This window comes from Triticum urartu, chromosome 3A (assembly GCF_056163025.1).
Source record: "Triticum urartu cultivar PI428250 chromosome 3A, HENAU_Tu73, whole genome shotgun sequence".
NCBI classification, from domain to species: domain Eukaryota; kingdom Viridiplantae; phylum Streptophyta; class Magnoliopsida; order Poales; family Poaceae; genus Triticum; species Triticum urartu.
Window position 1 is genome coordinate 217,426,739 of NC_141875.1, and position 14,448 is coordinate 217,441,186.

Consider the following 14,448-nt stretch of genomic DNA (forward strand, 5'->3'; position numbering starts at 1 on the left):
TCTTTTGAAGAAGCAGCAACATGAAGCTCGCCCCACAACCTGGAACAGTGGCGGTGGAGTGTTATCCTCCGGCTTACCCAACACGCCAGCACCTCGAAAACGTCGACATGACGTTTCAAACATTTCTGACTTAGATTATCCCAAGGCGAGTCATCTCCGTCAAACTCTTAATCCGTTTGATTCAAATTATCAGGGAACGTCTCTTTCCTCCTCCGGCGACTCAACATGAACTCACGTCCCAGCCTTCAAGACTGTGCCTGGGTAAGGGTATATTTAATCCATCAAACTTCATACTTGATTGATATGTTGACATCTGTGTATTTCTTATTCTCAATGGCCAGGCTAAACCCAGTAAAAAGGCAAAACTAAACAAGCCGACTGACGACTCCAATCCGTCTGAGCCAGAAAAACAACAGCCTGAATATTCTTACCCAATTGCTGAAGCCACCATTGATGACCCGCCACCAGAAGACCATGAAATCTCCGTAGACCATAGGATGTTGAACCGGCCATTTCTAAACCACCAAACCCAGCTAAGCCTACTGAAGAGAAGACTGACAACATCGTCGCCACTAGGTTTGGTTACATAGCACCGGGTAACCCCACTGTCTTATCCAAGCATAGCGCCAAGGAAGAAATTTCCGTTGATGATAAATGCAAGTGGAAGGTCGACTTAGAGAGCTACGCCCTGTTTACTGCCCAAGACATCCACTCTGGTTACTTGAACCGTCTATACACCATCCGTGATTTTGAACCGGCTTAATCAATTTGATGAGGGAACGCTATGAGGTAATCCAACCACTATTGCCATAATCATATGTCTATCAGCCGCCAAGTCTATTGGCTATGGTAGGATTGAATAAGCCGTAGAATTTCCAATTGCCATAAAGAAACTAAACATCATCATTAGTAGCCCCCAAGGGCTGGCTTAAATCACCAAGTTAAGCTGTGACTTTAAGTATAAGAAATGAACTTCGCATCCGTAGCCCCCAAGGGTCGATTTAACTAGTATAGTTAAACCAGGCCTTATGCACATTGATAATTCAACACTTCAACATATCACCTTAGTAAACCGGATCATATCATTATACCCGGGTCATCATATAAATTTGTCTTTGAAAAGAGTAATAGGCATTAGCCCCCAAGTGCCAAGGAAAATACTTGTATTGTGCTTGGGACTTCAAAAATTCATAAGAGCAATGGACATTAGCCCCCAAGTGCCAAGGAAAATACTTGTATTGTCCTCAGGACTTCAAAAAAATCATGCTAATAATATCTTCCATGTTTGTCTATATAGCAGGCTGAACTGAGTGAGAAGGATTCACAGCTCAATGATCTGAAGGCCAATATTAAAACTCAGCAATCTGAGACATCCAAGGCCAAATCAAAACTGAAGACTACTTTAGAAAACATTGAGCAGCTGAAGCAAAACTTCAACACTGACAAAAACAGGTGGGAGACTGAAAATGCGGCTCTATTAAAGAGAGCAGAGGATGCTGAAGCTGCACTTAAACCGGTGACTGACGAGTTGTCCGGCTTAAGGCAACAGATCAATAACATGTCATCAGCCATCTTTGGTAAGTAGAAAAATTTTATCCCCTTGCATCTCCATAAACATATTATAAAGCATCTGTCAGCTTATCAATAAATTTACCGGTGCAAGTTCTCGGAGCGCCAAGTTGGGCCCAGATTTGCACATCCGGCTTAAAGCTGTCTACACTCTTGTAGAACAATTATATACTGGCGCCCAATGTACAATTGCTGCTGCTATGCACAAGAAATCTGCACCCACTCTTATCAAAGATACACTGGAGAGGCTATCAGTGCTCCCCCAAAGGATTGATGAGTTAAAGCGAGCCTCTGCCAGAGCCAACGCACTGACTGCCTTAAGCCGGGCAGAGGCATGGCAAGCAAACTTGGATCCAGAAGATTTGGCCAATTGTTGCCCCAGTGTCAAAGAGGATGGATCTGCCTTCAGTGCTGATGACTTTGCAGAAATAGCCAGAACAATGCACCCACGAGCAAGTAAGTTGGCCGAAGAAACCAATCTATCCACCTACCAGGCGGCTTATGACGCTGTTAACAAGAAAATGAAGGCGACGGTTCATCAGGAGACGGATCTCACCCTGCTGATTCATAAGCACACCTTTGCTTGTGGCATTGATCCATCCAACCTTATTGATGATGAAGATGTGTTTAGAGCATTGAACGGTATCAACTGGGCTACGTCTGACTTCCAGCTGATGGATAATCAAGGAGCTAAAGAAGAAGAAGCGCAGGATGATCCGGAGGCTTCAACCCGCCAGGAGTCATGAGCCGTTTTATAGTAGTTTATTGTTGATGCCTCAAAAACACTTATCCTCTTTGGGCCATCGAATGCCTTGTAATAGGCTAGTTAAACTTTGATCTACCGTGCCATCATGCATGTTTTGTTTTGCATAAATACTGCTGATCCGCCAGTGGAAGATCTGCAACTTTATGCTTCATGATATCATCAATTATGCAGATCAGATTTACCATTTTTCCTACATACAAATAGATCACAAGTGCCCTGGCAGCTTACCCCAGTGCGGGTCATAATACTTGATATAAAAAACCATTGGTGACTAAAACTGTCCATAACCAGGGCCGGTTTAATCACAACCTTATATACTCATAAGAAAATATCATACCTGTGATATTTGCTCATACTGCCGGCTTATCAAAGCTGTGCAGTAAGGGTTATAACCCAAAGATGGGGAGCGCAACACCCTGTTCAAGTGATTTGTACCGCCGGCTTACAACGCCGCATGCAGCAAGGGGTAGTATCCCAAAAATTAGAGCACAACGCTCTAAGCACATGAAATCATCATACACTAGTGACTTAAAGTCCAAAACCAGGCCGGGTTAACAAGGACCGGATAGATTCGTATATGAACCATAAGGCAACATAGCCCTCATCGGTTTTCAACCATGTATTGACATGTCACAAAAGATGAATCTAAAAAATGGTTAAATCCAATGTAAATCAAAAACAAAACAAGGCTTTCACAGGCTGCCAAGCCTTCAAGTCAAGTACTTTTCAAGGGCCGCACAACCACTGAGTTAAACCTTCATTCAACCTTATAAGTCAGGCCTCACATGACCAATCGCCGTTCTAACTTTGACAAGTTCAGGGTCTATATAAGATTGACTTTCAAGAGTACGGCGAGTCATTCCAGGCATTCCTGGGTGGAGTGGCAGAATTAAAAAAGGCAGGATAACCCGGATTTTTAGGCGAATACACCTGGCTTCTAAGCCTACTACAGGGGTCATCAAAAGCTCTTGTCCATTTTAACAAAGAGCCCCCAAGTAATATTTCAGTCCAGAAGTACAAGCCAGATCAATAGGGTAGTCATAGCTATGCTCAATGAGCACGAAGCCCCCAAGTATTTTGTAATCATGGCGTACAAGCCAGATCAAAAGGGTAGTCATAGCTATGCTCAATGAGCAGGAAGCCCACAAGTGATAATATGAGGTGACAATAAAGACTCATTATTCTCAGAAATGAAACGACAGAGGCCCTGAATTATAAGGGATGCTAGCTTTATTATACTCATTATAATATGTACATCACAAGAGCCAGTGGCTCAAGTGTAATAAGGCCGAAGATGAGCAATATTCCACGACCGGCGGGTCTCCTCCTCCGATGTGCGTGAGTCCTTGTGGTCTTGAACATCGATAAGGTAGTATGACCCGTTGTTCAGATTTTTGCTGACCACAAAGGGCCCTTCCCAAGGTGGGGATAGCTTGTGCATATCAGTTTGATCCTGGATAAGGCGGGGCACCAAATCACCTTCTTGAAAGGTCCTGGTTTTAACCCGGCGGCTGTGATAATGGCGCAGATCTTGCTGGTAAATCACCGAACGAGCCGCTGCAAGGTCATGCTCCTCATCCAACAGGTCAATAGCATCCCGACGTGTAACATCCCAATTTTCCTAAATTAGGATGTTATTAGATCATTCATATGCATATCATATTTTTATTGCATTATTTGTCTTTCTGCAATATTCGAATGATTATGCAACAAAAGGCAATTTATTTGGAGTGGAGATAACATGACTTCTCCCCTATTTTAAAAAAATGTTCATAATGTGCAGAATATTATTTCCAGTTCATCTAATATGTTCTGGTAATTTTTGCGATCTTCAAAATATTTTAATTGTGTGTTATTTTACTGTTTGTGTGGCCTTTTGCATCAAAATGAATTTCTAAAATTGCATTAGGTGAGGAAGTAGTGTTCCTGTAGTTTATATTAGCAGTATAGATTTTACTGTGTGTCTGGGTATTTTTATTTAGATTTTATGTTGGGAATGTTATTTTATTTATTTTTGCTACTGGGGTTTGTGTTTAAAAAAAAAGAAAAAAAACGCAGCGCAGTGCACTGCGCGGCCCAGACAGCCGCGGCCCACCAAACCCCACCGCCCGCAGCCCAGCAGCCCACTTCCCGCGAAGCGATACGCCACAGCGTCGCTTGCACCCGACCCGCGCCCGATCCACCTCGCCTCCATCCGCTGACAGCGGGTCCCGTCCCCCTGTTCATCCCCTACCCCTAGCCGGACACAGCAGCCGCCGCGCCGCACGCACGCACGCACACCGAGGCCGACCTGGCCACCCCGGTGCAGCCCGACCTGTCTGGCGCATACCCAAGGCCCCGACGCGCCGAACCTCTTTCCCTCGACACCTCTCGCTGCCTCACGCGCGAGCTAGGGCAGAACGCATCTCGTCCGGAGCTCCGCTGTTCGCCGTCGTTCGCCGGTTGTTCCTGTCGCCATAAGAACTTGCAGATCCGCTCCGCCTGCTCCACTCATTTCCTCGCTCGAAGCCACCCTCGCCTGATGTCTTTGTGTTGCCGAAACGCAGCAGAGGGAGAGGAACAAGCCAGCCGACTTCATCTGAGTTCATCGGAGTTCACCTCTTCGCCACCGCCGCTCGAGGATGCCCCGCTGCCGTTGAGCACCACCAGCGCCTCCGCCACTCACCTCCGCCACTCGCCTTCAAATTTGAATTCATTTGAATTTGAATTAAATCTTCCGGAGGCCGTAACTTTCAAACCGTTTATCGGAATCGAGTGATTCTTTTCGCGTTGTGACCATAGTGCAATTTAGGTGCTTTTAAGCTTCTGTTGTTGAGTTTTAAAATGGTTTTGTTGCTGTTGGTTTTGTTTTGGTTCTTTTCGTGTTCCGGTGATTGATTGTTGAATTGTGTGAAACGTGTAGATTGTTCGGAGTGCGACGCGAGCTATTGTCAGGAGTGTGACTTTCTGAACCAGAACCAAGGCAAGTTACATCTTGATCATCCTTTACCTATTGTTTTCTATGCATGTAGTTATATCACACTATCAATATATGCATGTATAGGAATACTATATTATTTTTTGCTATGCTGTTGAGCTATCTTCCAGTCTTTGCAAATCGTGGTAGTGGTAGGTTGCTATGCTTTGTAGACGGGGGTGGTTCGTGTATTCATTGTGTTTATGTGAGGATTATATATATTTAACAAATTGAGTAGTAACTCAGGATTTAACTCACCTCTGGGCGGAAGTGGTATTGCTTGGTGTTGAGGGAAGGCGTCATGGGGTCTTGCACCTTTTCTAAGGCCATGTGCCCATGAGAGTGCACCCTAAGTGCAATGCCGCCCAGGTTCAAAAAGATCAGACAGACTTAGTGACTAGTAGCTTCCATGTGCGGCCACTGGCTATATGGGCTCTGGCTTAGTTGATCAGTTGTTGGAACCCTTGCCCAGACAGTGTCGACAGATGTACCATATGTAGGTGGGATGTGGCCGTCAGGTGGTTAAGGGAACCTCTTCTGAAATACTTTGTCTCAATCTTCGGATTGGGTCCAGTGGGTAAAGCGTACAAAACTCTGCAGAGTATTAAAACTAATCATGATTAGCCGTGCCCCCGGTTATGGGTAAATTTGAGCCACTATGCCATTACAGTTGTTGGATGATCTTGACAGATGTGAAACTTAATAATATTTGTGGGCAACTTAATAAAGGGTAGGTTGGAGTTAATTTTGCCAACTCAACCTTGTGCATTTAATTGTAGTAATAAAAGAACTAAATAAAAATTTGACTATTAGGTAGTTATGAGGACAAAATCAGCTTTGTGCAAAAATAAACCCTCAAGCCTTCCTTTTGATATACTATGCATATACATGTAGGTCTGCTATATTATTACTCCTGTGTAACTTGCCAATAGATTCCAAGTATTGACCTATATGGCTGCAACGTCTCATGTTGCAGGATATTCTGACGAAGAGTAAGGTACCAGTAGGGTCGCGAGTCTGCACTCAGCATCGCCAGTGGGCTATGATGGGACTCATCGTTATTTTCTTCTACTTTCCGCTGTTTTATTGAATAAAGCTAGCCAAGTGCTATGCAGATTGTTTTATTTTATATATTCTGGATCATACGATGTAATAAATGATGCACTTGCTATTCTGGTATTCGTCTATACTGTGTGTGCTAGCGAGTTCGATGCAAGGACTAGCACGGTAAGCACAGACACTCAAATCCTTCGAGGTTTGGTCGTTACAGATGGTATCAGAGCAGTGTGTTGACTGTAGGACGTGACCCTAGAAAATGGATTAGAAAAACCATAGGAGTGAAAGTTATTTTATAAACTAGCTATCCTTCTTACTGTTTATTAGTTAACCCCCTCAAGTATCTTGAACAGTTAAGTAGGAACTAGTGCTGAAACCACCATTCATGTTTGTTTTATATTGCAACATTATCGTGTTAGCGTATCTGATTATGCCCACTTTCGTGGTATGAAGATACTAGATTGTTTGCTTGATTGATAGTTGTTTGTTAAATTGCTTAGTGTTGAAATTATTCGACTATATATATAAAATATTACCATATTGTTTGTTGTTTGTTTGTTGGTGTTATTCGTTGTTGTGTTTTGTTGGCTTGATCATATTATGCATATGGGTAGAATATATTTATATATACATAGCTTTTGGCCCTATTATATCAATAACTCATCTATGCTTGCCCCCAGATGCCGCCGAGGCGTGATACTAGACGCAATACTGCAGGAGGAGACAATAATGGCAATGGAGTACCACCATACATACAGTAGGTTATTGAGGGACAGGCCCAGTTGATCCAGTTGCTTACTCAGAACCAGAACAACAACAATAACAACAACAATCTGCCGCCACCGCCACCTGTGGATATGCTTACCAGGTTCTTGAGGTTGAATCCTCAGAGGTTCTCCAGTTCCCCTGAACCTATTGTGGCTGATGACTGGCTCCGTGCAGTCAATAGGAACCTGGAGACGGTTGGATGCACTGATGCAGAGAGGGTGAGGTCTGCCTCACATTTGTTGGAGGGTCCTGCTGCAGCTTGGTGGGACAATTACTTGGTCACTTATCCCATTGCTACTATCACATGGCCTCAGTTTCAGGATGCTTTTCGTGCTGCACATGTGTCTTCTGGTGCTATGAGTCTGAAAAAGAAGGAGTTTCACAGTTTGCGCCAGGGAGGTCGCACAGTTAATGCTTATGTGGAGGAATTTAATAATCTTGCACGCTATGCTCCTAATGATGTTAACACTGATGCATCTAGGCAGGAGAAATTTTTGGAGGGCCTAAATGATGACTTGAGCCTTCAGTTGACAGTGGCCACTTTTAGGAATTGTCAGGACCTAATTGATAAGGCCATTGTGTTGGAGGGAAAGCAACATGCCATAGAGAATCGCAAGAGGAAGTACAACAACAATAACAAGTATAATTCAGGACCACAGCAGAAACCACGCACTTCATATCATGGTAATGGAGGTAATGGACATAATCATCATGGAGGTAATGATCATAATCATCATGGAGGGAATGGCCACAACCATAATGGCCACCATCATCATAATGGGCACAAGAGTAACAATGGCAATGGCAGAGGTAATGGTAATGGTAATGGCAATGGAGGGAACAATAACCAGAACCACCAGGTTACACGTGCGCCAAGGGATTTGAGTCAGGTGCAGTGCTTCAGGTGTAAGGCTATGGGGCACTATGCCACAGATTGCCCGGGGGCGAAGAACTCAGGATCCAGCAAGCCAAACCCCTTCCAAAAGGGTCATGTAAATCATGTTAATGTGGAGGAGGTTTACAATGAACCTGATGCAGTGATTGGTAAGTTCTTGATTAATTCAGTACCTGCACTAGTTCTTTTTGATACTGGAGCATCACATTCATTTATTTCGAGGGTATTTGTTGATAAACATGGATTTCCAACCAAAACACTTAGTATGCCTATTAGAGTGAGTTCCCTAGGAGCTGAGATGATAGCAGGTGTTGGTTGCCTTCAGTTGACTTTGTCTATTGGAAAGCATGATTTTCCTATGGATTTGATTATATTGAAGTCACAAGGTCTGGATGTTATTTTGGGTATGGATTGGTTGCAGTTATATAAATGTCGTATTGATTGTGCCAGTCGATCTATTACTCTCAGTGCACCAGGAGGGAAGAGGATCAAATATGTGTGTAAGTATAAGCGTAATCAGGTGCAGGTGAACTCTCTTAAGGGGGGTAGCCTGGAAGAGGTGCCAGTTGTGAGAGATTATCCAGATGTGTTTCCAGAGGAGTTGCCAGGTATTCCACCAGATAGAGATATTGAGTTTCTGATTGATTTAATACCAGACACTGGACCTATTGCAAAGAGACCGTATAGAATGCCTCCTCAAGAGTTGGAGGAATTGAAGAAGCAGATAACAGAATTGCAGGCACAAGGATTTATTCGCCCAAGTTCATCACCTTGGGGAGCCCTAGTTTTGTTTGTGGAGAAGAAGGATGGGACCTTGAGGATGTGTGTTGATTATCGTTCTCTGAATGAGGTAACCATTAAGAATAAGTATCCTTTCCCTATGATAAATGATCTATTTGACCAGTTGGAGGGAGCTACTGTGTTTTCTAAGATTGATCTTCGTTCTGGTTATCATCAATTAAAGATTCATGAACAAGATATTCCAAAGACTGCTTTTACTACGAGGTATTGGTTGTATGAATATACTGTTATGTCATTTGGATTGACTAACGCCCCTGCATACTTCATGAATATGATGAACAAGGTGTTTATGGAGTTCTTGGATAAATTTGTGGTTGTTTTCATTGATGATATATTGGTGTTCTCCAAGAATAAGCAAGAGCATGAGGTGCATTTGCGTTTGGTAATGGAGAAACTAAGGGAACATCAGCTGTATGCCAAGTTCAGCAAATGTGAGTTTTGGCTGGATGAGGTAGCATTCCTTGGACATGTTGTGTCAGGTAATGGAGTTGCAGTTGATCCATCTAAGGTTGCTGCAGTTACAGAGTGGGAGACACCCACGACAGTTGGAGAGATTCGCAGCTTTTTGGGCCTTGCAGGTTATTACAGGAGGTTTATTGAGAACTTTTCCAAGATTGCAAAGCCTATGACTGAATTATTGAAGAAGGAGAAGAAGTTTGTTTGGACTGATGAATGTGAAGCCAGCTTTCAGGAATTGAAGCAGCGTTTGGTTACAGCACCAGTCTTAACTCTGTCGAATATACATAAGGACTTCCAGGTATATTGTGATGCTTCTCGTCAAGGACTTGGGAGTGTTTTGATGCAGGAAGGTAAAGTTGTTTCTTATGCTTCACGTCAGCTTAAGAATCACGAGCACAATTATCCTATACATGATTTGGAGTTAGCCTCAGTTGTGCATGCATTGAAAACTTGGAGACAATATCTTATTGGTAATCATTGTGATATATTTACTGATCATAAGAGCTTGAAGTATATTTTTACTCAGAAGGATTTGAACCTCAGGCAGAGGAGATGCTTGGAGCTTATTAAGGATTATGATTTGAATGTGCAGTATCATCCTGGTAAGGCTAATGTTGTTGCTGATGCATTGAGTCGTAGGAGCCATGCTAATGCAATTAACATTGATGATATGCCACCCGAGTTATGTGAACAGTTCAGGAATCTCAGGTTGGAGATGGTTCCTAAGGGATATTTGTCAACACTTGAGGTAAAGCCTACTTTGCTTGACAGGATCAGAGAAGATCAAAAGGGTGATAAGGAGATTGCTGAGATAAAAGAGAAAATGGCTAAAGGTAAGGCAGAAGGTTTCCGTGAGGATGAACATGGAGCCATATGGTTTGAGAAGCGTATTTGTGTACCGCAAGATGCAGATATCAGGAAGTTGATTCTTCAGGAGGCGCATGATTCACCTTATTCTATTCACCCAGGTAATACTAAGATGTATTTGGATTTGAGGGAAAGATTTTGGTGGCCTAGCCTGAAGTGGGAAATTGCTGGGTATATTGCAACATGTGATGTGTGCCAAAGAGTTAAGGCGGAACATCAGAGACCAGCAGGTTTGTTACAGCGATTGCCTATACCTGATTGGAAGTGGGATGATATTGGTATGGACTTCATTACAGGTTTACCCAGGACTCGGTCAGGTTATGATTCTATTTGGGTAGTTGTTGATCGTTTGACTAAGGTTGCTCACTTCATCCCGGTAAAGACTACTTATACTAGTGCTCAGCTAGCAAAGATTTATATGTCTAAGATTGTTTGTCTGCATGGAGTTCCAAGGAAGGTAGTGTCTGATAGAGGTACCCAGTTCACATCTAAATTTTGGCGTCAGTTGCATGAATCCTTGGGCACCAGGTTGGAGTTCAGTACAGCTTTCCATCCACAGACAGATGGGCAGACAGAGAGGGTAAATCAGATTTTGGAGGATATGTTGAGAGCTTGTGCTTTGGACTATGGGTCTAGTTGGGATGATAATTTACCTTATGCAGAGTTCTCATATAATAAAAGTTACCAGGCTAGTCTGAAGATGGCACCATTTGAGGTATTGTATGGTAGGAAGTGCAGGACACCATTGATGTGGGATGAGGTTGGAGAGCTTCAATTCTTTGGACCAGACTTGATCAGAGATGCTGAGGAGAAGGTCAAGTTGATTCATGACAGGCTGAAGATAGCACAGTCCAGACAGAAGAGTTATGCATATGCAAAACGTAAGGAGGTGACATATGAGGTAGGAGACCGTGCATACCTTAGAGTTTCACCACTTCGTGGAATTAAGAGGTTTGGAATCAAGGGTAAGTTAGCACCACGTTTTGTGGGGCCTTACAAGATCTTGGAGCGTAGAGGAGAGGTAGCTTATCAGCTGGAGTTGCCAGAATCCTTGTCAGGAGTTCATAATGTGTTTCATGTATCTCAGTTGAAGAAGTGCCATGCAGAGATGATGGATGTTCCATTGAGGGACACGGTGCCACTTGAGGCAATTCAGTTGGAGAGTGATTTGACATATGAGGAGAAGCCTGTTAAGATTCCGGAGACAGCAGAGAGAGTTACTCGCACCAAGACAATCAAGTTATGCAAGGTTCAGTGGGATCATCATACAGAGGAGGAAGCTACCTGGGAACGAGAGGAAGATCTCAGGAAGGATCACCCACACCTATTTGCTAGCCAGCCTGAATCTCGAGGGCAAGATTCATCTTAAGGGGGGTAGGTTTGTAACATCCCAATTTTCCTAAATTAGGATGTTATTAGATCATTCATATGCATATCATATTTTTATTGCATTATTTGTCTTTCTGCAATATTCGAATCATTATGCAACAAAAGGCAATTTATTTGGAGTGGAGATAACATGACTTCTCCCCTATTTTTAAAAAAATGTTCATAATGTGCAGAATATTATTTCCAGTTCATCTAATATGTTCTGGTAATTTTTGCGATCTTCAAAATATTTTAATTGTGTGTTATTTTACTGTTTGTGTGGCCTTTTGCATCAAAATGAATTTCTAAAATTGCATTAGGTGAGGAACTAGTGTTCCTGTAGTTTATATTAGCAGTATAGATTTACTATGTGTCTGGGTATTTTTATTTAGATTTTATGTTATGTATGTTATTTTATTTATTTTTACTGCTGGGGTTTGTGTTTAAAAAAAAGAAAGAAAAAAATGCAGCGCAGCGCACTGTGCGGCCCAGACAGCCGCGGCCCACCAAACCCCACCGCCCGCAGCCCAGCAGCCCACTTCCCGCGAAGCAGTACGCCGCAGCGTCGCTCGCACCCGACCCGCGCCCGATCCACCTCGCCTCCAGCCGCTGACAGCAGGTCCCGCGCCCCTGTTCGTCCCCTACCCCGAGATGGACACTGCAGCCGCCGCGCTGCACGCACGTACGCACACCGAGGCCGACCCGGGCCACCCCGATGCAGCCCGACCTGTCTGGCGCATACCCAAGGCCCCGGCGTGCCGAACCTCTTTCCCTCAACACCTCTCGCTGCCGCACGCGCGAGCTAGGGCAGAACGCATCTCGTCCGGAGCTCCACTGTTCGCCGTCGTTCACCGATTGTTCCTGGCGCCGTAAGAACTCGCAGATCCACTCCGCCTGCTCCACTCGTTTCCTCGCTCGAAGCCGCCCTCGCCTGACGTCTTTGTGTTGCCGAAAACGCAGCAGAGGGAGAGGAACAAGCCAGCCGACTTCACCTGAGTTCGCCGGAGTTCACGTCTTCGCTACCGCCGCTCGAGGACGCCCCGCCGCCGTTGAGCACCACAAGTGCCTCCACCACTCACCTCCGCACCCGTCTGTCACCTCGCCTTCGCCGGAAACCCGCCGGAGAGCCGCCGCCGCTGACACCCGACCACCATCGCCGTTTTCCCCTGTTCTGGTGAGCACACGCGCACACCACACGCGCCCAGCCAATCAGCAGCTGACACGTGGCGCTCTGCTACAGTACCGCACAGGAGTTGCTACAGCCCAGGAATTTTCTGTTGTTTTTGTTTTTTTCCTTCTTTCAGTTTTTCATCCAAAGTCAATTAGGTATAACTTCTTTTCTAGATATCCAATTTAGGTAATTCCTTTTCCTGTGCACTCACAAAAATCAGCACAATATCACAGTACCAACTTGGCACATGTTTTCTCTATTCAAATTTGAATTCGTTTGAATTTGAATTAAATCTTCCGGAGGCCGTAACTTTCAAACCGTTTATCGGAATCGAGTGATTCTTTTTGCGTTGTGACCGTAGTGCAATTTAGGTGCTTTTAAGATTCCGTTGTTGAGTTTTAAAATGGTTTTGTTGCTTTTGGTTTTGTTTTGGTTCTTTTCGTGTTCCGGTGATTGGTTGTTGAATTGTGTGAAACGTGTAGATTGTTCGGAGTGCGACGCGAGATATTGTCAGGAGTGTGACTTTCTGAACCAGAACCAAGGCAAGTTACATGTTGATCATCCTTTACCTATTGTTTTCTATGCATGTAGTTATATCACACTATGAATATATGCATGTATAGGAATACTATATTATTTTTTGCTATGCTGTTGAGCTATCTTCCCGTCTTTGCAAATCGTGGTAGTGGTAGGTTGCTATGCTTTGTAGACGGGGGTGGTTCATGTATGCATTGAGTTTATGTGAGGATTATATATATTTAACAAATTGAGTAGTAACTCAGTATTTAACTCACCTCTGGGCGGAAGTGGTATTGCTTGGTGTTGAGGGAATGCGTCATGGGGTCTTGCACCTTTTCTAAGGCCATGCGCCCATGAGAGTGCACCCTAAGTGCAATGCCGCCCAGGTTCAAAAAGATCAGACAGACTTAGTGACTAGTAGCTTCCATGTGCGGCCACTGGCTATATGGGCTCTGGCTTAGTTGATCAGTTGTTGGAACCCTTGCCCAGACAGTGTCGACAGATATACCATATGTAGGTGGGATGTGGCCGTCAGGTGGTTAAGGGAACCTCTTCTGAAATACTTTGTCTCAATCTTCGGATTGGGTCCAGTGGGTAAAGCGTACAAAACTCTGCAGAGTATTAAAACTATTCATGATTAGCCGGGTAAATTTGAGCCACTATGCCATTACAGTTGTTGGATGATCTTGACAGATGTGACACTTAATAATATTTGTGGGCAACTTAATAAAGGGTAGGTTGGAGTTGATTTTGCCAACTCAACCTTGTGCATTTAATTGTAGTAATAAAAGAACTAAATAAAAATTTGACTATTAGGTAGTTATGAGGACAAAATCAGCTTTGTGCAAAAATAAACCCTCAAGCCTTCCTTTTGATATACTATGCATATACATGTAGGTCTGCTATATTATTACTCCTGTGTAACTTGCCAATACATTCCAAGTATTGACCTATATGGCTGCAACGTCTCATGTTGCAGGATATTCTGACGAAGAGTAAGGTACCGTTAGGGTCGCGAGTCTGCACTCAGCATCGCCAGTGGGCTATGATTTGACTCATTGTTATTTTCTGCTACTTTCCGCTGTTTGATTGAATAAAGCTAGCCAAGTGCTATGCAGATTGTTTTATTTTATATATTCTGGATCATACGATGTAATAAATGATGCACTTGCTATTCTGGTATTCGTCTATACTGTGTGTGCTGCGAGTTCGATCCAGGGACTAGCACGGTACGCACAGAGACTCAAATCCTT

General features: G+C 43.8%; 1 protein-coding gene across 1 annotated transcript; it reads left to right on the top strand.

The window, feature by feature from the left end:
- Nucleotides 1-7,027: 7,027 nt before the first annotated feature.
- On the top strand, nucleotides 7,028-14,194 carry LOC147979266 (uncharacterized). Its single transcript, XM_087515118.1, has 3 exons — nucleotides 7,028-7,087; nucleotides 7,151-8,159; nucleotides 14,175-14,194. Exons 1-3 carry the CDS (start codon nucleotides 7,028-7,030, stop codon nucleotides 14,192-14,194), a joined length of 1,089 nt encoding a protein of 362 aa, XP_087371244.1.
- Nucleotides 14,195-14,448: the final 254 nt, after the last annotated feature.

Coding starts and splice junctions, on each gene's coding strand:
- LOC147979266 (XM_087515118.1), top strand. CDS start 7,028: ATGCCGCCGAGGCGTGATACTAGACGCAATACTGCAGGAGGAGACAAT. Junction 7,088..7,150: donor GAGACAATAATGGCAATGGA/GTACCACCATAC, acceptor TTGCTTACTCAG/AACCAGAACAACAACAATAA. Junction 8,160..14,174: donor TGAACCTGATGCAGTGATTG/GTAAGTTCTTGA, acceptor CTCATGTTGCAG/GATATTCTGACGAAGAGTAA.